This window comes from Mauremys mutica, chromosome 1 (genome assembly GCF_020497125.1).
Source record: "Mauremys mutica isolate MM-2020 ecotype Southern chromosome 1, ASM2049712v1, whole genome shotgun sequence".
Taxonomy (NCBI): Eukaryota; Metazoa; Chordata; order Testudines; family Geoemydidae; genus Mauremys; species Mauremys mutica.
In genome coordinates, this window is record NC_059072.1 from 86,581,527 (window position 1) to 86,606,800 (window position 25,274).

At 41.3% G+C, this 25,274-nt stretch overlaps 1 protein-coding gene and 1 long non-coding RNA gene across 6 annotated transcripts in view; one reads left to right on the forward strand and one right to left on the reverse strand.

The window, feature by feature from the left end:
* The window catches only part of ANKS1B (ankyrin repeat and sterile alpha motif domain containing 1B), a 764,239-nt gene that overhangs the window by 426,625 nt on the left and 312,340 nt on the right, over window positions 1-25,274 (reverse strand). For all 4 annotated transcript variants that reach the window (XM_044981810.1, XM_044981801.1, XM_044981818.1 and 1 more), the window contains one exon: window positions 13,803-13,971. In XM_044981810.1, the coding sequence (XP_044837745.1) occupies window positions 13,803-13,971 (169 nt within the window). The remainder of the gene's footprint in view (window positions 1-13,802; window positions 13,972-25,274) is intronic.
* LOC123345161 lies at window positions 271-25,142 on the forward strand. Of its 2 annotated transcripts, XR_006572738.1 has the most exons (5): window positions 271-402; window positions 6,685-6,805; window positions 9,675-9,751; window positions 10,710-11,810; window positions 23,929-25,142. It is a non-coding gene; the product is annotated as an uncharacterized LOC123345161 (long non-coding RNA). The 2 variants fall into 2 exon arrangements; XR_006572736.1 differs by lacking the exon at window positions 23,929-25,142 and having other exon boundaries at window positions 10,710-12,775.

Here is a 25,274-nt window from a genome sequence, read left to right on the forward strand (position 1 = left end):
AGATTTCAACTTAATCAAGAGGATTCCCAATCCTGTAGCTGTTTTGTGAGGATAGATGCTCATGCACCCACCCAAAACCACATTATTTTCAGTGAGAGTCCATGTGGGAGCCAGTGCCTAATAGGCAGAAGAGCTGCCTTCAGGGAGAAATCATGTTCTCAACAAGACAAAATATATGATCTATTTCGAGAAGAAAGATTGTGATTTGGAGATGCTCCCTCATAAGGGACAGTAATGCGAGTGCTGGAATTTGGAGATGTACCCTGGACGCAGGGGCTGGGAACAGGACATGGCTGTGTGCAGCAGTTCACCACAGTAACTCTCCAGTTTGTTTTATTACTTTCTCATTCACTACTTTGTTACTTAATGAACCTCAAGATCATTGAAAGACCACCTCCACTAGTAAGTAATGCAAACTGTTCTTTAATTAATGGGGAATGGACAGTATGCCTCTGCACATTCTGTCCATGATCATACAAAACTAATACCACATTCGTGTTATTGTCTATTGTTGGCAGTGTACAATTTGGGGAACAAGGACGAAGAAAAACTCTGGATCTTCCTACCAAGATTAGAATTACCCTTTCAAAAGATGTCGTCTCCAAAATTAAATCTTTGGGGTAGAGATAATATCTCCCTTTGTGTTTGTTCAGTGCCGACGCATGATGGGGCCCCTAATCCTAACTGGGGTCTTTGTGCATTACTGTAATACAACTTAATAACACTACATGAATACTTCAGTAGTACTGTAAATCTCTTAGTTTCACTGCTCTCATTTTCAGTAAGTTTCCAAGTACTGAACAGTCACAAATCAACACTGAGATCTGCAGAAGTAGCACAAGACAACACCAACAGTAATAGAAAGAAGAATTTGTATTTCAGTGGTTACAATAGCTAAGGTTGCTCAAGAAAAAAAATAGTTGGAAAGGGAAAACCAATTCCTGGTGCAAAAGAAAACACTGCTTGTGCCCAATGCAGTGGAGAAATTAAAATACTATGACTATGAAAAATGACCCCAATAAACATCAGCTGCTGTCACAATCTGCCAGATGCTAGTCACACAAATTAAAGCTGATTAGGGGAAACTTTAACTGGGGCATCCAATTATTTTAAGTTTTCATGTTGGTTTTTAAAGGTAAGGAAAGGAAACATGTAACAATCCTTGTTGGGGCTAGCTGCTTCCATTTTTCTTTTTCTGTTTTCTTCACCCCCACTTTGGAAATATAATCTCACATGGAATGGCAGGGGAGTTGTGTGGACCCTTCCAAAGCGAAGGCCACAGTTTCTCCTTCCCACCATAAAATCTGGAAGAGTTTGTGGTGTTTTCCCTATGTTCTTCAATTTTGTGGATGGGGTTTGCCTCCTTGTAGAGTGACTCTCAGGTGTGGGATATCCACAAAAGGCAAAGGCCACCTTTTAAAGGATTTCCCCCTTTAGCGGGTAGAGGGGGCATGAAAAAGCAATATAACCCAGAAAGTATTACCTTTCCTTGGCAATCTCTGTGGGTCTGGTGGGGAGGTGATGTGTCCTCTCCTCAGACTTGGCCAACTCAGTCTCTGCCCATACCTGCTGTATGGATCCCGGCCTTGCAGAACCCATTGTGAAGTCCAAAGATGAGACAGACCAATCATTTTAAAATTAGTGCATGCAAGATCAATGCAAAGAGTGGGAGACACTTTTCACAAAGATCTTAGAGATGTGTTGCAAATTTTGGGCCTCATCATAACACACATCAAATTGGTTTTATATATTTTCAGAAAATAAAGCACTTGATACCTCCTGTTATATGTTATAGAACATAAAGACAGAATAAAGTTTACAGGTTTAAATCTAAGAAAAACCTATGGCTACACTCAAATTTCTGACTTCTTTTAGTATTTCCATCAAAAAAGCGATAATGTAAAATTATAGCAAACATAGGAAAAATAAGATTCAACTGAAAATTAATAGGACCAAACATGTCAATGATCTGGAAGTTACATTAGGGAATCTAATGCACATCAGTACTTGAATAAATATAATCAGACGTGACTCAAGTTTAGAGCCACATTCAAATTTAATACTGAATTTTATAAATTCTATCAAAGCAAAAGCACAGCAAAATTTTAATTATTCTAACTCCACATATATAGGCACATAGATGGCCACAGGGTGAACCACAACTAAATCGAAAGACTGAGAAGTTTAAGCTTGATTAAGTATTCTAAAATATCAGAGATCAGAGTGTCCTGTGAAAGAGCATATATGAGAGTATCTCATACTGTTTTCAGATGATGACAAAGACAATGATGAAAAGGAGCATTCTAGGTCTAGCAGTGGAGCAACAGAGCAAGGTATCAGTCATTGAAACACAGCTCTAAACGTACTTGGTACCATAGATGAAGATGATCTTGATACCGTTGATGTTAGAGTCCAAGAAATCAATGGGAACTCATGCTCTTGCGTGACCTGCAGGTCCCCTTGTACCGTGTATGTTGTCAGTCCTGTACAGTGCAATGGGGCAAAAAGTGGAGCTGAAGGGAGAGCAATGCTGTTATTATCGGTACTGATATAATCAGTATCAGAGTAGCAGTCCCAAGGACTGCCAAAGAAACTATACTGAAGGTTGATGGTATTGAGAGTTAAGCAGAGGTGACAGTATGAGTCAGTACCAGCGCAGCCATAGTCTGCATATACTGTTTCACTGCCAAAGCCTCAGAACCGAGATCTTCAATGGTAACCACACTGAATTGCAAAGTCTCCTTAGATCTCAAATGGTCTGGGGAAGCCATCCTATCAAGAACATAATTGTTGGGGATCTACCTCTAACCTTCTCCAAGCTATGTGCCTTTTTGGCAGAAAGTTTCATATTGGACTTTCTTGAGCTTGGAGCTGAAGTTTTGACTGACGAGGCTTGGGAGCTGGTAGGCCTTATGCTGATAGGAGCACTCCTGCCGAGGGGCATGCCATGCACAAGCAGTGATACACACCAGGATCTGATGCCAGTCTCATAGATCTGTCCATTAAAAACATTTGAAGGTGGGCTGCCCGGGATTTCAACATCCTTTTTGAAAAGGACACACGCATCACACATTTTACCAGGGATGTATAATTTCCCAAACTAAATGAGCCTCTTGGGTCCCCATCATTAACAAACATAGCAGCCTTTTGTGAGGGGCAATATTTCAATCGCTATCCCTACACCTTGGTACCAAGAAATAACAAATATAAAATTTTCCTAGTCAAAAGGAAACCTCTCTTCTCCTGCTTGATCTAGGCCTGTGAGGAGTATGTAAGCTGGTAACAGCAAACTGGCTTCTTGTGAGGGGAGAGAAATAAAAGGCCAGCGAGCAGGTGGAGAGGCCTCATGGACCTCTCTCATGGGCTTGTATATAGGTCACAATGGGTGACGCCCAAGAAGAATACATTTAAGATCTGAGCTCTTAGTACTAGATAGCACTGATGTACTAGATAGCACTGATGTCTTTATCTGGGGGGGTCAGGAAGCAATATTCCCTTTCATGAAAAACTGGCATAGCTGGCCTGAGTTTGGTAGTTGTCTGTAAAAATGTTAATGGGAATGGCTCTTATAGTTGGAGCTAGGTTTATTAGCATGCCAGAGTATGCTGGTTCATATGTTAAATAAATTAAGAAATGCAACAGTCACACGACAGGTCTCATATATATTTTCTTCCTGTTTTTCAAAAGGAAACCTATTAAAAAGTTTTGCCAATGGACAAATAACTAACCTAAATCTCTTTTACACTAACTGCTAATTGGGGTGGACTATACACAAGACAGCACTACATAAAGAATGGTCAGCAAGCAGCTCCATCTTGAAATGTTCTCAATGAGAGGCATGAAGATACTCAGAACACATGCATAGCCACAATGGACACTGCTGGTTAAAAGACTTTGATCTCAGGTGCATGCATACCATAAATCGAATATATAGAGATGGACAGTCACTCAAAAGAGAACTTTAGCCTTGACTTTGTAATGTTTTCTGAAAAGTCCTAAAAAGACAGAAGTCTGTCTGTGCTTCAAAAAAGGATTAAGCTTGTGCAGGAAAAGTACTATATACACCTCTACCCTGATAGAACGCGACCCGATATAACACGAATTCGGATATAATGCGGTAAGCAGCGGGGAGCCCCGGGCCCTTTAAAGCACCACCCGAGCCCTGCTGCTTTACTGCGTTATATCCAAATTTGTGTGGAGCCCCATGCCCTTGAAATCCCCACTCGAGCCCCGCTGCCAGAGCTCTGGCGGTGATTTAAAGGGGCCCAGGGCTCCCCACAGCAGCTGGAGCACTGGGCTCTTTAAATCCCCGCCGGGGCTCTGGCAGCCAGGCTCGGGCAGTGATTTAAAGGGCCAGAGGCTCCAGACGCTGCGGGGCGCCCTGGGCCCTTTAAATCCCCGCCCAAGCCCTGCTGCCAGAGTTCCAGCGGTGATTTAAAGGGCCCAGGGCTCCCTGCAGCGGCTGGAGCACCAGGCCCTTTAAATCACCGCCAGGGAAGCCAGTCCAGTCCAGTATGGTATACTGGCTCTTGCCAGTACGCCGTACTGGACCGAACCCGATATAATGAGGTCTCACCTATAAGGCAGTGAGATTTTTTGGCTCCTGAGGACCACGTTATATCAAGGTAGAGGTGTAGTTTGCCCTGATATTCCACATTATATTAAGCACAGAAGTTGTAGTGAGGTGTTTGACTTAATTTTCAACTCTAATGCTCTATGGCCTTTAAAAAGAAATTCTAAGCTTTGGTTCACTTATTTAGGTTCATTAAAAAATTGTTCCCCCCCTTGGGGTTGACTCATGTACCAATACAAAAAATGAAAATCCTCAGTCATATTCATTACCCTTGGAAGGATTCCAGTGAATGGTCATTAAGATGATGAGAGCAGTGTAGATGAGTTGGGAGAAAGAACAGGAAAGATTTGCCCTCCTCCACAAAAGGACTAAGAGTAAAAGGGAACCGAGAGTAACACGTTTCAGTACTGGTTAGTCTATGTAAAGATAGATGGATATGATTTTTTTCAGGTGGTCAATTGAATAACTAAAAAAGACTACTGAAGTTTTGTGTTAAAAAAAAATTAACAGGTTTTGGCAGTTCTTTCTGGTCCAGTCATCTCACATATGCCACACAAACATAACTGATAAGCAGAAAGCTTTTTAAAAAGTTATAAACAATCTGGCAATGGGAAGAATCAGAAATTCTATCAAAATAAGAATAAGTAGGCAGGCTAATTAGAGAAAAATACATATTGAATATAAATTCCATAGAATATTCTAACTAATAATGAAAGATTGTTCAAACGTATTCACAACAAACAAGAGGAGAGGGAAATCTGATCTACTCATACCAATACTGGAGAAATTGAGACTGTTTACTATAAGGTTATTTTTCTCTCTCAGGCTCTTTTATGCCTTTACACTTATTAATAATTGAAAAAAACCCTAATTGTTTTGCAGCTTTCACTCTCGAGGCCCTTACTTCCCATTGACAACTCTTCTGGCTGAGGAAATTTAGATGAGGCTTCCTCATTAGTCTTGGTCAATCTTTTTCCCCAAATGGCCACAGGGATTGTAAGAGAACAATGCAAGGCAGGCTGGCTGGCTGCCTGTGGACTGAATGATCTGTCTCTGCAGTGCTCCCACTCCATGACAACCTAGTTACAGGGCTATTTTACTTCCAGCTTGACAAGAAGAGCAGCAAGTGGAGAGTTGACTGAGACAACAACAGGGAGAAATTTGAGTATTGTACATAGCTACTCAGAATATGGAAATGATTAACAATTGATTCAAGTTTAGGTTTGAACTCAGTTCTCTTATTCTTTTCTTCATTGTAGAAGTTGTGCATTACAAATACATATACAACTGAAGTATTTGCTTGAGATTCTTATAATAATAATCATGTCCATGTACACATAGGCTCTATATAGGTTCTTTTATTGCCCTCTTAACTGTAGTATCTGAGTATCTTCCAGCAGTGCATTGTGCAATGTGAAAGATAAAAAAGCTTGACATGTTTACTCCTGAGAAAAGAAGACAGAGAGGACCTGATAACAGTCTTCAAATATGTTAAGGGCTGTTATAAAGAAGGCAGTGATCAGTTGTTCTCCACATGCACTGAAGGTAGAACAAGAAGTAATGGGCTTAATCTGCAGCAAGGAAGATTTAGGTTAGATATTAGAAAAAGCTTTCTAATTATAAGAATAGTTAAGTGCTGGAATAGGCTTCCAAGGGCATTTGTGGAATCTCCATTATCAGAGGTTTTTAAAAACAGATTGGCAAACAGCGGTCAGGGATGGGCTACATTTACTTGATCCTGCCACAGTGCAGGAGACTGGACTTGACTTCTTTAGGCCCTTCCAGCCCTACATTTCTGCGATTCCATGTGGCCAGCATCTGTCACATGTGGTTTATTCTCTTATACTCTCCTCAAGGTAGAAGTGTGTGCAGTGGAGTGTTTTGTTTTGGATTTTTTTTATATAATACACACACATGGAGCTATGGTTTATGCTAGAGGAGGCAAGATCAAAGAAATGCACCTTGCATTTAGAGTGGAAGGTAGTGAGGGTTGTGATGGCTCATCATTCCTGTGGGAGTTCTTCCACAGTCTTGAGCTGCCCCTGAAAAAGCACTGCATCATTATATGCTATATTTCATTGTCTAATCTGGTCTTTTGTTTTTTGTCCTAGGATGAAGGCCTGGAATTCTATCATGGCACTCTTTCAAAATTAAGAAATGTTCTTCCACTCATTTCATTAGGAGTTTTTACTTGGGTACCCAGCCCTTGATTCCTGATTGACTTGGTTCATTGTAAGTATGAAGAAAAAAGATCAAGCATGCTCAAACATGCAAGTTTGAGTAAAACATAACTACACTCACATAACTTAAAACCTGACTGTGACCTTCACATGGACTACAACTATAATTGGCGTTAGGGGGGTGATTCCCAGCTTGAATCGACATAGTCATGTTCACTTTCATTGAGCTAGCACTCCAAAATTAGAAGTGTCACTGTGGAAGCAAGAGCAGCAGTGAGCAGCAGCATGGACTAGCCACCCCCAGTACAAACCCACCTGAACTCTGGGTGTATAGGCTTGGGGCAGCCACTGCCTGTGCCACCATGACTATGCTCTTGTTTTTAGCATACTAGCTCAATGAGCGCTAACGTGAGTGTGTTTACTTGAGCCAGGAATCACACCCCCAGCTCTAACTGTAGGCAAAGCAATGGTCAGAAGGTTCAGGAGTTTGATCTGGGAAAATGTCAAATATTCATACCAGTTTTTGTTTTACCTACACAACCATCTCTAACTGCGATAAACATATTAGAAACACAGAATGATAGTATACTTTCACTGCTTGAATATGCCTGCTGTAAACCAACCTGTTTTAATACCAGTTTAACAATCAGAACAGATGTATGGATCTGGTCACAAGTATACTCAGTGCAGAGGAATCATGAGCAACTGTTACACAGTTCAGCTCACAACAGACTTCATTTAAGTCAAAGATAAGAATATAAGGCATTGACAGAAGGATTTCACCTTATGGGTTTTACTAGAAAAGCTAGGTAATAAATTACTATATACTTGATGTTGGAGACGAATATTAATGTATCACCCAAAAGATACTGAAGATTCTTTTGACACTCAAAAATATGGGACTTACAGACCTAAAGGAAGTAACTTTTTAATTAAAACCTACTGCAAAATTCTCCTGCAAAGGCTTAATATTTCGCCTTAGGAGAAAACTGAATCTTGCAGTTCCAAATGAGCTATCCCTTCTTCACTTATGAGACCAGACTTCCTATTAGATTTTCTTCAGGGATCTTGCAGTCTCTTACTAGACTGAGCTTTCCCTGACATTCTTCTTTGTAAAATTAGATTTAATATTGACCTTAAAAATAATAATATCCTGCTTTGCCAAAAAGATGTTCTTACCAAATTGGAGGATCTGAAGGCAATAATAAGTCATTAAAATGATGAATTTCCATTTGTTAAGTATTACTGTCACAAACATTCAAAGATACCCCACTTTCTCTAATCCTATGGGCTAGACTGTGCCTCTGCTTTACATGGCTGTACACATGCAGGGGGCTGGGTATGAAGCCCATATAAAGAGAGTCCAGGAATATCTCTTCCCAACCATCTTTACAAAGGGCCCTGTCATAAACATACAGATAAGGGTAACATAGAATCCCTCCTGGGAAGCTGTTCTAAATCACTTTACCTGTAAGGGGTTAAGAAGCTCAAATAACCTGGCTGGCACCTGACCAAAAGGACCAATAAGGAAAGAACATACTTTCAAATCTGGTGGGGTGAGAGGGGAGGTTTTGTTTGGGCTCTCTTTGTTTTGTTCCCTCTCCAGATGGAGAGAGAGACCAGGCAGGTAAATCATCTCCTGAAAACATACCTGAAATGATCCATCTAAGATTACAAAAATTGTAAGTAAGGGCAAGGAAATGCATTAGATTATCTTTGTAACTTTGAAGCTGAGTCTAGAGGGGAATCCTCTGTGTTTTAAAATCTTTTTATTACTCTATAAAGTTACCTTCTGTCCTGATTTTGCAGATGTGATTCTTTTACTTTTTCTTTAAATAAAGTTATTCCTTTAAGAACCTGATTGATTTTCAGTGTCCTAGAGACAACGGAGATTTTGAAAGTACTTGGATTTACATGGGCACTCAGTTCATTCTTGTGAATAAATTGTGAGGGAAAGGCACACAGCATTTACAATTTAAAAGGTTCAAGTTAGCATGGCCTGATTAAGGGATTAAAATATCATGGTGTATTGCAGTAAAATGTGGGGTAGAGGAAGTGGGCTACCAGATTAGCCCTAAATTAAAAAAAGACTGGATTGGGCCTTTTCCTCTTTTTCCTCATCTAGTAGGGAGATTTTGGTTAAGGACTTTGTATGTTCATTAACTTCAAAAATATTCAGATTCCATCTGGGATGAGGAATGGTTTAGATGTTTTTTATTTTATTTTATTGTTTGAATACATTTAATGAATGCATAAACAATTTAAAATGTTAATGGTAGAAAAGAGCCCAAATAGTCAGGGCATGTGTCAAGCTAATCTTTTTTTTATGGGGGTATTTGAGGAAATAGATCTTATTTAAAAGGTTCCATTGGGTGTTTATATGTTCAATTGTGCTTTTAAAACAACTGTCAAAGATGCCCAGATCTTAGGATAAGGTCATTTGGCCTGTATTATAAATCTAAATTAAACAAAACAACTGGAGATAAATGTAGAAATATAGCCTTCATAAAATCTCCATACAGTTCTAAGGTTAAAAGGAAGTGTACCATCATGAAAGTACTATAGCTCCAATCTAAATTAAACAAAACAACTGGAGATAAATGTAGAAATATAGCCTTCATAAAATCTCCATACAGTTCTAAGGTTAAAAGGAAGTGTACCATCATGAAAGTACTATAGCTCCATATAGTTTAGCTATAGGTTAGTTATTACAGCAAATAAAACTATACAATAATCTATATTAAAAGAAAAGTACTGATTATAGTCAATCTGTAACATTACAGTTTATCCTACATAAAACAAACATCCTAAGCAAAGTTAAAGCAAGTACAGTATTCAGGTTAAAAGCACTGAACAAGAAGTTTTCAGAAATTCATTATCCAACTCTAATTAATTTTGTATTTCTTCTCTCTAATTTCAAGTACTCAAGACATGCTTAGCATCATTGCAGTTCTACACAAACTTCTGATCATTGGAAAGAATTTGTAGCATGGCAGGGGTAAGACATTTAAAAACACTAATAACTGAAAAATACCATTAAAGTAAATATTTTCTGCTGAGCTTGAATAGACTTGCTATATTCATGAATGCATGTATGCACTTGGTTTGATAAAACATGTCCTTTTTTCAAAACTGAATATGTAAGCTTGTCCTTTTCTTCAGAGGAGACAGAGAATTATGATTGCCAGAAAGTGTCCATTTTTTCCCCACTGGACTAAGTCTCTCATTCTTTGTTTGGTGCTAGGAGATTTTTGTCCAAAGATGTATAAAAATGGTTAAACATTTCTTTTTATCTGTCTATAGTAGTAGACAGATGAAATTTTTTCAAATCAATTATCGCTATCTAAAAAAGACAATTTAAGAGCAACAAATTCGTTATCTTTCAGATTTTCTGAAAGAAAGGGTACTCAGAAGATTTTAATAGACTCTTGTGTTTGATTAAGACAGATTTGTCAGAGGAAAAAGATGCTGGGGAAGCCAGCAGCAATCACCAAGTCTGTCCCATCTAGTCTATCTACCCATCATAAATTCCAGTTGATGATAGTCCCATAATCCTGTAAACACAGGATTAAATATCTATTTAACTTTTATACCTCAGCAACCCTTTTCATCTCAATCTCCATAGAACAATCTGCATTTCACTTATGGTAGCAGGGTGATTTATTAAAGAACAGAGGTCTGATTTTTCCCTGCTTATTCTGAATAACTGACATTTTTTAGTAGGAAAAAATAAACAACAAAATATATGATAAGATGTTCTTTGCATTTAAAGTTGAGCTGGATCTTGTTATTGATTATCCTAAAACTTGCTGATTTAGGAAAAAGTTAATTAGAGCCTCAAAGAATACTTTCCTGGGGAATATCTTCCTTTTTATGACTTGCTAATCAGGTACTAGTATTTTGTTAAAGATCTGTTATTTTTAGAGGGGAGTATTGAGGTTCTGTTCATCCCACAGGTGCCAGGATGTGTCTAAAGATGGAGAGTTCTTTATTGTGCCATGGAGAGAAGAAGTCACCCTCAAGGGAAGGCAGGAAGTGTTTGCATTGGTGCCCACCATGAGGGTTTTGTCAGGGGAGGGGAGCTGTAAGTTGCAGTTGCGGTAGCCAATAGAGCAAAAACTGTCCAAGGGACAAGCTGAATCAGAATATCCCACTGTTGCCAACTCCCATGATTCTGTCACATGTTTATGATATTTGGAATTTTTCTTAGAGCCCCAGCTGCTGGAATCACAAGAATGCATGAGACCCTCAGCTTTCATTTAATAAAATTTAAATTTCTAGTTGACATGGTTGTGGAGAAAACCTTAAAACAAAGCAAGGAAGCAAATAAAAAGAACCAACACATATCTTTTTGATTATGATTAAAAATTATGATTTTTAAACCAATGTTATGAGGTTTGAGACCTGACATGATAATTGAGTGCTTGGAGGTTTTCTGTAAATTGGGGTTGGGAATTTTTTGACAAAATGTTTTTGTTGGACAATGCTGATTCAAAAACAAAACTTCTCATGGAAATGTAACAGTTTTAATTAAAATTCAGTTAGGAAGGGTTTCAGGTCCAGGATAGAATTTCTGGTCAGAGACAGAGAAAGAAAGCCCAAAAAAGCCAATAGCACAGTGCTTCAGGCACTCAACTGTTTATTAAAGAACAGAGGTCTGATTTTTCCCTGGTTATTCTGAATAACTGACATTTTTTAGTAGGAAAAAATAAACAACAAAATATATGATAAGATGTTCTTTGCATTTAAAGTTGAGCTGGATCTTGTTATTGATTATCCTAAAACTTGCTGATTTAGGAAAAAGTTAATTAGAGCCTCAAAGAATACTTTCCTGGGGAATATCTTCCTTTTTATGACTTGCTAATCAGGTACTAGTATTTTGTTAAAGATCTGTTATTTTTAGAGGGGAGTATTGAGGTTCTGTTCATCCCACAGGTGCCAGGATGTGTCTAAAGATGGAGAGTTCTTTATTGTGCCATGGAGAGAAGACTTGCATCCGAAGAAATGGGTATTCACCCACGAAAGCTCATGCTGCAAAACGTCTGTTAGTCTATAAGGTGCCACAGGATTCTTTGCTGAGTCTATTTTTATTATTTAATATTGATAGTTCGTTATATATTAGTTATATTCCCACATTCCAATATACTTAACTAAACCAAAATGTAATTTTAAGATATACTAGAAAAGCTAGTAAAGTGAAAGACAGTTTAAACCACAACAGATTTTAAATTATGTATATCAGCAGAGGCAGATATATGTCAAAAACAAAAGACGCTAATAAAAATGAGTTATATAATACTCCACTACAGTAAGACTTTACAATAAGCACTTCCAATTAATAGGGAAAGTAGATCATTTATCAGAAAGATTTTCCCAATACATTTACATTTCCAAGTATTGTTCTCTTTTTGGTCAGTACAAAGTAAAACAATTTTTAGTTTAACTGAAAGTGTTCCTGATGTAAGAATTTGTGTATGAAATTATTTAAAATTATACTCCTAGCTCAAGCAGAGTGATGGTGGTAGTTGTTTTTTTTTTAAACCTAAAACACAGTACACAGTTTCAGTTATATTGTTAAACTAACCTGTCAGTATCAGGTACTTTGATATAATGTGCACAGAATAGGTGCAAGACAAAAATAATTGCATGTTAAGTACACTTTTGAGATAGGGTAGCAGTTGTACATATTAAAAATGGGTTCAACTTTTAACTTAAAGCAAGGATTCAACCCCTTTGTTTTGTATGAAAATATAGTGTAATTTATAGCACAATCTATGAGTAAAGATTCAGTTCCCTATGGATTTTCAACGGAATCGTTATTTAATTTATGAGTTAATTGAAACTGATTTAAAAATGGGACCTTTAAATGTCCTGTATCTGACTTTTTTTTTTAACCTCCATTTACTAAACAGTGTCTGGCTTTCTATCTTTCAAACTTTTCATATTACAACAACTCAATGTCAGCTATCATAAATGTACATTTGAATGAATTAGGTTGTGATTAAAAAATCATTATTAATGATTGTTTGTTCATATCCTTTCCATTATATTACCAACATTCCCCTATTCAAAATGTCTTCACAGTATAATGTGAAACCTTAATCACAGTTGCAGGAACATAAGAAAATATTTAGAATTGATATGTGTTTGTGCGGGAAGCATGAACTCATAATTAGGGTCTTGCAAGGGAGATTAATGTGCTGCCTGTAGTGTGATTCCTTATCAGTTAGAAGCAGAAGGAAGTTCCTTATGATAACACAGAGTCTGTTACTATCAGTGTAAATGTGCTCTGCGGGCATTGGTGTACAGTTAAGAAGCATCCCATAACTTGGCATTTCTCTGCTTCTTAGGTTTTGCATTGGGAGGAAGGGCGATCTCACACTTAACCAACCTAAATCCCTTTTAAATAAAGATTTTGTTTATGGAATAACATTATACCTCTCTACAGTATATTTAAAAGAGAATAAAGTATTACTCTATTGCAATAGTAGAAATAAGAAATTTGCCTTCCCTTCACTATCTTTATTGAGGCAAATTTATCATTTCTAATTCAATTTATTTTTCCTTAACCTAAAGTTCATATTCTGGAACCAGAGTATTCCAATGCAAACAGAATTTGTAAACCTTCAATGTATTTTCCACACATATAATATCAATGCTTCCTGCAATTATGTAAAAAGAATCTAGGCTTGTTAAAAACAAAATCCAGGAAAAGCTAATATATTTTAATCATAGTGGTACGGTTTTGTGAGATGACTTGTAGAGTTCCATGAAAATTGTCAGACACAGGTTTGCCCTTTCACAGTCAAACTCCTACTCCCCGCCACCCCAGTCAAACCTAGATGCTCCATCACTCTTTTGCTGAGGAAAAAAATTCAGTACAAATATTGCCAATTTGTACTCTCTTAAATTATATGGAATATTACCAAGCTATATTCTCTTTTCTCATGAAAACCTTTCCAAGTACACAACTGAAATCTTGCTCAATTGATTTAGTATCCAATGCCTCTCCTTTCCCTAGCTTCATAAGAAATTATGTGTTTTCTTACCTGAAAGTTCATTCTCTTCAATTGATCCAATGGAAAAATTAGCTGGACTGATTGAAGGACTGGAAGTAAAGCTTGCATATCCAATGGATGAGTTGATTTCAAAATAATCATGGCTGTGATTTAGTCGGTGAAATTCCAGAGAAGATACTATTGATGTTCTCTGTTTGGGCTGAAAAAATAAGAGTTCAAAGTGTAATTAATGTAACCCAGACATAAGATTATTTCCCGCATCTTCATTATTTGACATTCACCCCCACATAACTGGAGTTCATCTTTCTAAAAATGTTATTTAGCCAAAGACAAGACAAGCTGTGGTGATCTAGATCCAACTTTTTCTCCAAAATCTGAACAGCAGTTTTGGATACTTGTCACCTTAATCACACAATACATTTTTGCTTAGGAACATAACATGCTTCTACAGGTTTACCTATATTCATTGTAATCTTTTTTTAAAACACAGAGGTGTACTCCTTTCAGCAGCTAGATAGCTGGCTCCGAACTTTTGCTCTGCAAAACATTTAGATCTATCTTACTGATGTCTAGAAACTAGCAAACCAGTAATATTAGTAAATAAATTCCACTCAGCATGGTCAGGCAGCCCCTCTGATATTTATTCATACAGGCAAGGCTGATTTTAATTAGTCAAAGACTCTCAAAGATCTAAAAGCTTATTTAGAACTAAAGAGACAATGTCAGCTTAAAAGCCATATATTGGAAACACTCATTCCTTCACCTATTTTCATAATACTCTATATTATTAAAACTGAAAGTACAAAAATGGTTAGCCTTTCAACATGCCAGGGTAGCACAGCATATGTAGAGATCATCTGAAGAAAAGAATCTGCTCCTGGTGAGGGCCAGTAGCAGATGATTATCCCTAGGAAACAATGGCTCTTCCTGAGGGCATGTAGCTACTCAGACCCCTTGCTCAGCACAAAATGCTAAAGTACAATCTAGCCCAATGAAGTAATTTTCACTTTTGTTTATGGCCCATTTTATTTTGAGGTTATTAATATTGAAATGTTTGTATTACAAAAACAGAAAACCGAATGTATTTTGCAAAAAAACAACTGTTTTCATTGGAATGTTTAAAAAAAATATCTTGAAATGTAATTTGGCTCAGGTTTTGTAAAAGTTTTCTTGTTCAATAGCAAAATTTTGGGCATAATATTAATTAACTGTGTCCTGTTAAAACTGAAAAAGTTGTGTAGGTAAAGACAGGCACCCAGTAGGGACTCGTTTTCAGTCTTTGGAGGGAAATTAACTTCTTTAATAATCCAAAAAATAATTTATGGCTTGCAAGGCTCATTCCTAGGACTACTAATTGCCGTGAAGATTCCCGCATCAAACAGCTTTAAGTAAGAGGTACTGGTATGGGTCTTAGCCAAACTACTGATCTGGACAAAAATACAACAAAAGTGCACCATTTATTTTTGCTAAAATAAGATTCACCAGTGACATAATTATGTTTAAAAGGGATATGTTAAAAGAAGGTTTCTCATCCATCAGATAAATATTCTTGCCCCATGTCCAACCAGGGGTTGATCTGGGGGCCTTGCAGTAGGTCAGTTTCTTCTGTTGAGAGAAGCTGATGTCATGGAGTTATGTCAGGTGTAATTGGTTTATTCACAGGATATACAGGACTCTAGTTACTCTTAAACTGAGACAGGTCCAACCCCACATAGGCAGCTCTGGAAACTCCAACACAGTCACCCTGAGCAGCCACATCCATCTTTGTTCTTCCAGGCCTCTAGTCATCCTCCTAGCTGCCATGGAACCTTCCCCTCCTGGCTGTCCTATATCAGTTGCCAGTCAGAAGAGTAGCAGCAGATTCACCACACTGCCACCAGATAGCCTGTTACTGCTCAGCTGATTTACCATATATTAGTTTAGAAGAACATACACTACAGTGGCTTTTCTTTGAAGGTTTCAGCGCAAACCTCATGCACAAATCTTTGGCCTTGTCTACACTACAAGACTATTTCGAATCAACTTAGTTCGAATTTGTGGATTCGACCTTATGAAGTCGAATTTGTGTATCCATACTAAATACACTAATTCGAATTTCTGAGTCCACATTCACGGGGCCAGCGTCGACTTTGGAAGCGGTGCACTGTGGGAAGCTATCCCACAGTTCCCGCAGTCCCCGCTGCCCATTGGAATGCTGGGTAGAGCCCCCAATGCCTGCTGGGGGGAGAAATGTGTCGAGGGTGGTTTTGGGTAAGTGTCGTCATTGAACCGTCAATCACAACCTCCCTCCCTCCCTCCTTGAAAGCGCCAGCGGGCAATCTGTTCGTGCACTTTTTTGGTCAGTGACAGCGCGGACGCCACAGCACTGCAAGCATGGAGCCCGCTGCGATCATCACCATTTTCTCCTCCACGCACTTTATCGTCCACCTCTTCCACAGTCAGCTGATGAGAAATTGTGTTACTTTTCAATGGTGCTGCAAGCACTGGGGGACCATAGGGGACGTTTTGAAAACATCAACGTCGGGTGGCCGGGCAAGGTTCATGATGCGTGTGTTTTCAGGAACTGTGGGCTGCTCAGACGCCTGCAGGAAGGTAGTTTCTTCCCGGACCACGAAATAACTGTTGTGGATGAGCAGATTCCTAAAGTCATCCTCGGGGACCCAGCCTGCCCGCTAATGCACTTGCTCATGAAGCCCTATACAGGCGCTTGGGACAGCGACAAGGAACTCTTCAAATACCAGCGAGCAGCGTGACCTGTGACTGTTCAGTTTCTTTACAGAGAAGCTGAACCTGCCCCTGTTTCTTTACCCACTGACTGTTGACTCTCCTCTTCGGTTACATACCCCGTTCACCCTGTTTCCCCCACTTCCAACACACGTGTAAACATAAAATACATGTCCCATTGTTACTGAAGAAAGGTTTCTTTATGCATGACTTTGCGTTAAAGGGTTGAAACTGGGAGGCAGACTGTGCTGGGTAGGGTGTGCGGTGATGTAAAGACCACCTCTAAACTCAACGAATGACAGGCTCCTGCTCCTAGAGCGGTCCGCAGTGCCGGAATGCTTCTTTCAACGGAGCCTGCCATCCCTCTTTTTCGAATTCTGTGTGCGGGGGGATATGTGACCTTGTGGCGGAGGAGTACGGATACAGATTCCTTTGCTGCGTGACTCAGCGGTCCAGGACAAGGACCGCTGTATAAGATCTGTAACCGCCCTCCCCCGCTACAAACTCACATCCCCCCCCGCCCACACAGAACCTGGAAACCACTTCCCATACCGACCATGGTGCCTACTGACTGCACTGTGTGTGTGACCCGCTGCTGATCCTGCCCCCGTGTCTGTACCCTGGGAAAGGTGACTGTCCTATGCAATTAACAACCCCCTTCCCCACGCCCCCCATTCAAACACAGTCTTCTTTGAAAAAACATGACGGAAACAGTAATTAACAGCAAAGTATTTTTATTACTTAAGTAGACACTTAGGGGATGGAACTGGGATTGGGACTTGTGTGAGTCCGGAAGGGAACGACTTCTGCAAATGTAGGGTATGAGAGCTTTTTGGTACTTGAGCACTCTGCTGGGGTGCAGTGACAGTTTACACGGCCTCTGGCGCCCCTCCTTCTGGTTATTTTGGGTGAGGGGGGTATGGGACTTTGTGGCGGGGGAGGGCGGTTGCAGATACACTGCAGGGGGGCTCTGTCCTCCTGCGGTCCTGCAGAACATCCACAAGGCGCCTGAGCGTGTCCGTTTGCTCCCTCACTAGTGCAAACATTGTTTGAGTCGCCTGCTTGTCTTCCTCACGCCACCTCTCCTCCCGTTCGCTGTGTGAGCGCTGGTACAGAGAGACGGTCTCCCTCCACTGGCTCTGCTGGTCTGCCTCGGCTAGGTAGCAGCCCATACTTTCATCGAACATCTTGTCCCTTGTCTTTTTCTTTCTCCGCCTAATCTTTGCCAGCCTCTGCGAGGGGGATGCTGTGGCAGGTCTGGAGACAGTGGAAGCTGTGAGATGGGAAACAGGGAGTGAATTCCTTTCAAAGATACATTTTTGCGAACAATTAACTGAGTCTAGGCTGTCTCTGTGAATTCTGGGTTGAGACCCCTGTGCCTGCTGGGGCACGAATAATTTTCGCGGTGGATTCTGGGTAAATGTCGCCAATCATTCCTTCCTCCAGGAAAGCAACGGCAGACAATCATTTCAAGCCCATTTCCCCAGAATTTCCCTGGCATACACCATAGCGTGGCAACCATGGACACTGTTTTGCCTTTTGTGTATGTCACCGTATGTGTACTAGATGCCGCTGACAGAGGCGGTCCAGCAGCGCTACACAGCAGCATGCTTTTGCTTTTGCATGACAGCAGAGATGGTTACCAGCCATATTGTACCATCTACCATACCATAAATTGGTAATAAGATGGTAATAAGATGGGCATGGTTACCTGTCCTTTTGCACTGCACCATTTGGTGCTGTCATAAGTGCCCCTGGCCAAGCAGCCAGGGGCGCAAAAGCCAAAATTGGGAATGACTCCCTGAGTCAATCCCTCCTTTTTGGTATCTAAAAATAGAATCAGTCCTGCCTAGAATATGGGCAAGTGTACTAGAGAACTGTATCAGAGAACCAGAGAGCACAGCTGCTCTGTGTCAGATCCTGCATAGATTATGAGCTGTATGCTATTCACAGGGGGTGCTCCTGCAACAACCCCACCTGTTCATTCCATTCTTCCCCAGCCTTCCTGGGCTACCATAGCATTGTCCCCCAACCTGTGTGATGAAGTAATAAAGAATGCAGGAATAAGACACAGTGACTTGTTAGTGAGAAATGAGTGGAAGGCAGCCTCCAGTTGCTATGATAGTCCACATAGGACATTAAGGAGTGTGGAGGAGAGGAGCCCAGCATCCTGCTGCTAGTCCAGGGGCAATTGAATCTTTTCTTTACACATGAAGGGTGGGGGCTGATGAAGCTCAGCCCCCTGTTGCTATGATGACGATGGTTACCAGCCATATTGTACCATCTACCAGGAAAACTTATAGGTTCACCTGACACTGGGGAACCTGACAGATAGTAGTCGGCATGGTTACCAGTCCTTTTGCACTGCCCCATGTGCCAATAGGCTGATGTTGAGGACGGATACCCATCTTTTTGTACCATCAGCCATCCATAGCGTGGGGGGAGCAAGGATGTTGGTGTTGAGTGCTGCACCATCGCGTCTATCTGCAGCATTCAGTAAAGATACGGTGACATGTAAAAGAGTCAAGAGAGGATTGTTTTCCCTTTCACTTCTGAGGGTGGGTGGGGGGGTGCGTAAATTGCCGAGCTATGCCCTGACCCACCGCGGACACTGTTTTTGTCCCTAGAAGCATTTGGAGCTCAGCCAAGAATGCAAATCATTTTCGGAGACAGCAGGAACTGTGGGATACCTTGTGTCCTCAGTCACCCCTCCCTCCATGAGCGTCCATTTGATTCTTTGGCTTTCCGTTACGCTCGTCTCGCAGCAGCGTGCTGAGTCTCTGCTATGCCGTCTGTCCGGAGATTTTTTAAAAATACTTTGGACCAGGCGTAAGATTACAGTAATTCCCCTAATTAGATGCATGAGTCTCCTAGCGAGATCACCGTGAGGACGGGCACTGAAGGAGATAGAGAGCGCATGCTGCGTGAAATCTATCACGAACCACGGACCGATGCAGCCGTGGTCGGGGAGGCAATGCTCCCTGAATACCGCATGAAAGCCTCGCGCGGAAAAGGATGCTATCACGGAGCACCCAATAAGGCAGCTCTCCCCAGGAACCTCCTGCTGTGCTTATCGATTAACGGAAGGAGAGCTTCGTGGAGATCTCCCAGGAGGATTTCTGATCTATCACCATATATAGAGAGACCTCCTTCTCACACACTTCAGATTCCTGTTATATTAAGAATAAAAGTTAACATGGTTAAAGCACTTACCGACTGCTCCTTCCCCTGATTCAGGATCCGGGTTCATGGCCGGGGAGGGTTGGTAGGGGATCTCCGTGACGGTGATGAATAGATCCTGGCTGTCGGGGAAACCAGCGTTGTAAGCGCTCTCGCCTGCCTCGTCCTCCACAAACACTTCCTCATCTTCCCCGTCCGTGAACATCGCCGAGGAACTGTCCGTCGACACTGTCCCATCATCAGAGTCCATGGTCACTGGTGGGGCAGTGGTGGCAGGCTCCGTAGCGTCCGTTTGCCGCTTTGATTTTTTGGTAGCCTTGTCTGGGGTCCTTGGTTTTCACGCGACGATGCGTTGCATGACGGCTGTATCCTCTGTCTGGATCATGGCTTTGGAGACCTTCTCGTAGGTCTTTGCATTCCGTTTGTTGGAGCGCAGCTCCGAAAGCACAGACTCCTCGCCCCACACACCGATCAGATCCAAGAGTTCCCAGTCAGTCTAAGCCGGGTCCCTCTTTCTATTCAGAGATTACATGAACTCCTCTGCTGGAGAGCTCTGCATCGCTGCCGGTGCTGCTGAGCTCGCCCCGATGTCCAACCACGAAATGAGATTCTAACTGTCCAGAAAGGAAAAGGAATTCAAATTTTCCCGGGTCGTTTCCTGTGTGGCTGCTCAGAGCATCGAAGCTCGGACTGCTGTCCAGAGCGTCAACAGAGTGGTGCACTGTGGGATAGCTCCCGGAGCTACTAAGTTCGATTTGCATCCACACCTAGCCTAATTCGAGCTAGCCATGTCGAATTTAGCGTTACTCCACCTGTCGGGGTGGAGTACCAAATTCGAACTAAAGAGCCCTCTAGTTCGAATTAAATGGCTTCCTGGTGTGGACGGTTGAGCGGTTAGTTCGAATTAACGCTGCTAAATTCGAATTAAAGTCCTAGTGTAGACCAGGCCTTTGAAAAACTATTCTGTTAATTTCAAAGGGATGGGTGCATGCACTTAAGTGTTTTGCTCAATTAAGTCTCCAGGACTTACCTGATAAGAAGTGATCTCTTGCTGATCCTAGTATTTGTCCTCATCCTAAATTCCACACACACTGATACTAAGGGCCCACGATCATTAATCCCAATTGGCAAGGAAGTGTATGGGGAAGGGGAGAGGGGGATATTACAGTAGGCCAGAAGGGTTCCCTTTTGGTCACATTAAACAACTGTTGGGGAAGGATGGGCACAGCTGCATGGCAGGGAACCACAGGTGATGCTTTCCTGGTTTTAGGAAACACTTTTTGCTGCTTTAAATAACCATTTAATAATAAATTTGATTATTTTCATAAGGTGGCCTACCCTGCAGCTGGATAGTAACTATAGCCTCAGTAGTCACTCTGTAGGTGCTTTCACCCTACTATGGCAAAGATGCCTGAGCACTTAGATCTAAACTAGGAGCCTTTCAGTACAGCCACACAAAGGACTGATTTTCAGAACTCCTTCAATATTCCTGTGCACGCAGAACATCGGGATTGCACATCCACCTAACATACTAACAGATGGGTAAGCAGGTACCATTCCTACTCTGCTTTGAATATAGTCTACACACACACAGCTCAAGTTTACCCTCTTCCTGGGCTTTGACATTATTCTTTAAATCAACTAAACCTAAACATAACAAGATTTGTTTCTAATCCTAGGGTTCTTCTGCAGAACCTTCTCTATCTCAGCCTCTAATTCCCTTTTCCCTAGAGAGGCAGGCAGGCAGTCTAATTCTGTTATCTACTGATTGGAGCTAACAAGAACCACCTGCCAGCATGCAGCAATTAGTATAGTTATGCACGGTTCTAGCACCTAAACATTAGTGGCACAATAGAGGATTCTTATCTAGGGTCCTAGAAAATGTCAAGCTATTACAATCTGCTAATAGTTCATTAATATATGCTAATTGTGGCTAGAAGCACAAATCTACCTAGTATAAAGTTAAGTCACAGCAGAAGTACTGAGAATGAAAATTGACAGGGTAGCCTAATCAGGGCAGCTCGGGGGGGGGGGGGGCAAGTGGGGCAATATGCCCCAGGCCCCGGGCACCGCAGGGGCCCCCACGAGAGTTTTTCAGGGGCCCTGGAGCGGGGTCCTTCACTCGCTCCGAGGCCCCAGAAAACTCTCGCGGGGCCCGGACCCCCGGAGCTTCTTCCGCTCTGGGTCTTCGGTGGCAATTTGGCGGCGGGGGGTCCTTCCGCTTTGGGACCCACCGCCGAAGTGTCCCGAAGACCCGCGGTGGGGGGTCCTTCTGCCCCAGGACCCGCTGCTGAAGTGCCGGGTCTTCGGTGGTAATTTGGCGGCGGGCGGGGGTCCTTCCGCTCCGGGACCTGCTGCCAACGGGTCCCGAAAACCTGCGGCGGGGGGTCCTTCCACCCCGGGACCTGCTGCCGAAGTGCCTGAGCCTAATCTGCTGCTATTAAGAACTGCCAAAATTTTGATTTATCAGAAAACTGAAGGCCTATAAGGTCCTCTGTAATATTTCTCTGCAGGAGCTTAGGATCAAAATATTGGAGTCATGAGGCATGGTCTCAGGGGAAAGGCTGAATAACACAGTCCATAGGACTTCCCTGAATTAGTTCCTGTGTGAACTAAAGCATATCTTTTAAAAGAAGTATTTTTTCATTTATAAATTGCTAGTGGTGGAGAAACAATGAAAGTCTAGACACCCCTTTTCATATGTACCACATCACAATCTTGATTAGACATCAGTCCAAAATGAAACAATGTCATTGCAAGTCAATTTTCTGTAGCTTTTTGATCCAAAACATTTCACATGCTAAAAAATAGTAACACAGAACAACTACAAATTCAGATATCTAACTTGGCTCTCCCTTCTCAGTTTAGAGCCATCTATAGGTTTATGATCCCTTGGAAGAGGCAAGTATACTAGGCATAATGGTTTCTCAACTCATCTATTTAAATAGCAGTCTCATATTTCCTTGCATTATAAAAAGATGTGCATTTTGTATGATGAAAAATAGAGAAAAGTAGATTGCAAACCTTGCCATTTAAATACAAAGTAAATAATCATAAAATGAAATTTTTGCTCATGAAAGGTGCAGAATTACCACAGAAGCTAGAGAATACCCCTGTTTACCCAAAGAACAGGTACAACATAGACAGTGATGGTTCAGGCTTCACACCTGTGCCTTCCCATGAACCTCAATTTTGACCTGGAAGCTTCAACATGCCTGTTTCATTCTCAGCCTAATTACTGAGATTAGCAGCAACAGAGTGCGAGCTGTGTATTAATTGTACATCTGCTTATTAGGATCTGGACTGAGAGCATCAAATAGTCATCAGATGGCAACAACTTTTAGTCACTACTGAACTGGGTTTGAGTCAAACTAGTAATCTAGAGCTGAAAAGACTTGATTGTCCTATTACCAGTCTTCCAAGATAACTAGTTCTTCAAACATCAAAATAAATGAACAAGTAGAAGAAACACTGTCTTTTTAATTATCTACATTAATGTTTTCATGGCTATGGATATTACAATTTCATATAACTTTATCTCAAATTATAAATATGACTAAAATTAAAGATAAAAAAGCAGCAAGTTTCAGCATTCATACTGATAATCATGATTTTTTTGCCTTCTAATATCTTAATTCAGAGCAGCAGGCAGTAATTATATTGTATTTAGCAGCAAATATGTCCCAAGGAGCTACAAGAGAGACTTCATAACATCATGGGAATTTAAAAAATGAAAGAAGGATAAATAAATGTTTGCATTACTTTAACCATAAATTATTCTCTACTATAAGGGCGATAAACTCAAACTAAATTTATTTAATTTTATTGCTAATCAAAAGATTCCTAGTGAGTTCTCAGAGTAGCAGCCATGTTAGTCTGTATCCGCAAAAGGAACAGGAGTACTTGTGGCACCTGTTTCTACTAAAGAGATTCTGAATTGATACAATGTGACCTCCTGCATGCTGCTCAGTCAGCTGGTCCACACTTCCTCAGGATGGCCTGACAGTGTGTTAGCGTACTTCCTTGGACATCTGCAAGTTATTGACACACACAACGATGGCACAGCTGCCATTGTCCCTTTGTGTATTTTTGTGTGCATTGTGTATCCACGGTGCTTTCTTCTCTTGTGCATTCATAGTGTTTCTTCTCTTTGTTATCCTACCTCCTCTTCCTGACTCCTCTGCTGGATGAGGTAACCAAGTGTCAGTAATCAGCCTGTGCTGTTCTTCCCTCCTCCCCTGCTTTATCTCAGACCTAGGGCTGGCTCCGATTGAAGGACCTGCCGTCTAAGTGCTGCCAAAGAGGAAGCGAGGCACTGAAGGACCCGCCGCCGAATTGCCGCCGCAGACCCTGATGTGCCACCCCAACAATGGACGGAGTACCGCCCCTTTCTATTGACCGCCCCAGGCACCTGCTTCCTTCGCTGGTGCCGGCCCTGCTCAGACCACCACTTTGCTTGACACAAGTGGTTGGGAGTGAAGGAGGGTACGAATGATGCTTCTCTCCTCCTCCTTGGCCCCCAGTTCTCATTTCTTAATTTCAGCCAGCGAGCAGCAATGAGTTCTGTGTTGCAACCTACTGCCAGGTACCTGGCAACCCAATGAGCTCAGCTGGGCCCAATAAACACTAAGTGACTGTGCTCCCCAGTTGGTCAGAAGAGCCAACAGATCATCATTTAAACCATATAGCAACAGCAGCACTCTGGCTGCGCTATGTATTCCACGTTTATATCTGTACTAGGCCTGCTTCCTGGCTGGCCCTTGTTCTGATTCTTGCTAGTTCTGCTCCAGCCCTAGTTCCTGCCTATGTCTGAACTCCTGGCTCTGACCACTGGCTTGCCTCCTGGCTATGCCTTTGGCTCTTCCTTTTGGTGCTGTTCTGACCACTAAGAAAGACTCCTGGCTCCAACCACTACGTTGTACTATCTATACCTCTGGCGACACCCACTTTGTTCTGATGCACTAAAGCTGTTGCATTTTTGTGGGTATTGGTTCCTTTGTAAAGGATGGGATTAGGATTAACAGTGGATCTTTAGCCCCTGAGATTACGGAAAGTGCCATATTCACAAACTTTATATGCACTATACTCACTGAAAAATGTTTATTGAATTATTCATTGAGGCTTTTACATATTCTGTGATCCACAGTTCAACCATTTACCTATAAGAAGCCTGATCGTCAAGTATCAGACTTCAAAGAGTTGAGGATGCTCAGTACCACACAAGCTTGGGCCTATATACTGTAAATAGAGATATGAATAACTCTGACTATGTACACATTGAATTAGAAAACTAAAACTACAGGATAGCTCCGGAGAGGCAATTCAGTTTCAGCAAGAGAAAAGTATTATTTAGAAGCAATATTCTCTAAACAGATCACTACTAATAGTGAGGATTACTGACTTGCTTAAACTTAGATACGTGCTTAAATTCCTTGCTGAACCAAGGACACATCAAAGCTTTAATGCACTCAAACAGCTTGTTTTCTTTTTTCATCACTACTGTGTATTGAACAGATGTTTTTATTTTCATATTTGCTCAGTTCTAATTAAAATCATCTAATTGGAATAATGTTTTGTAATGAGTTGTCAAAAGATAAG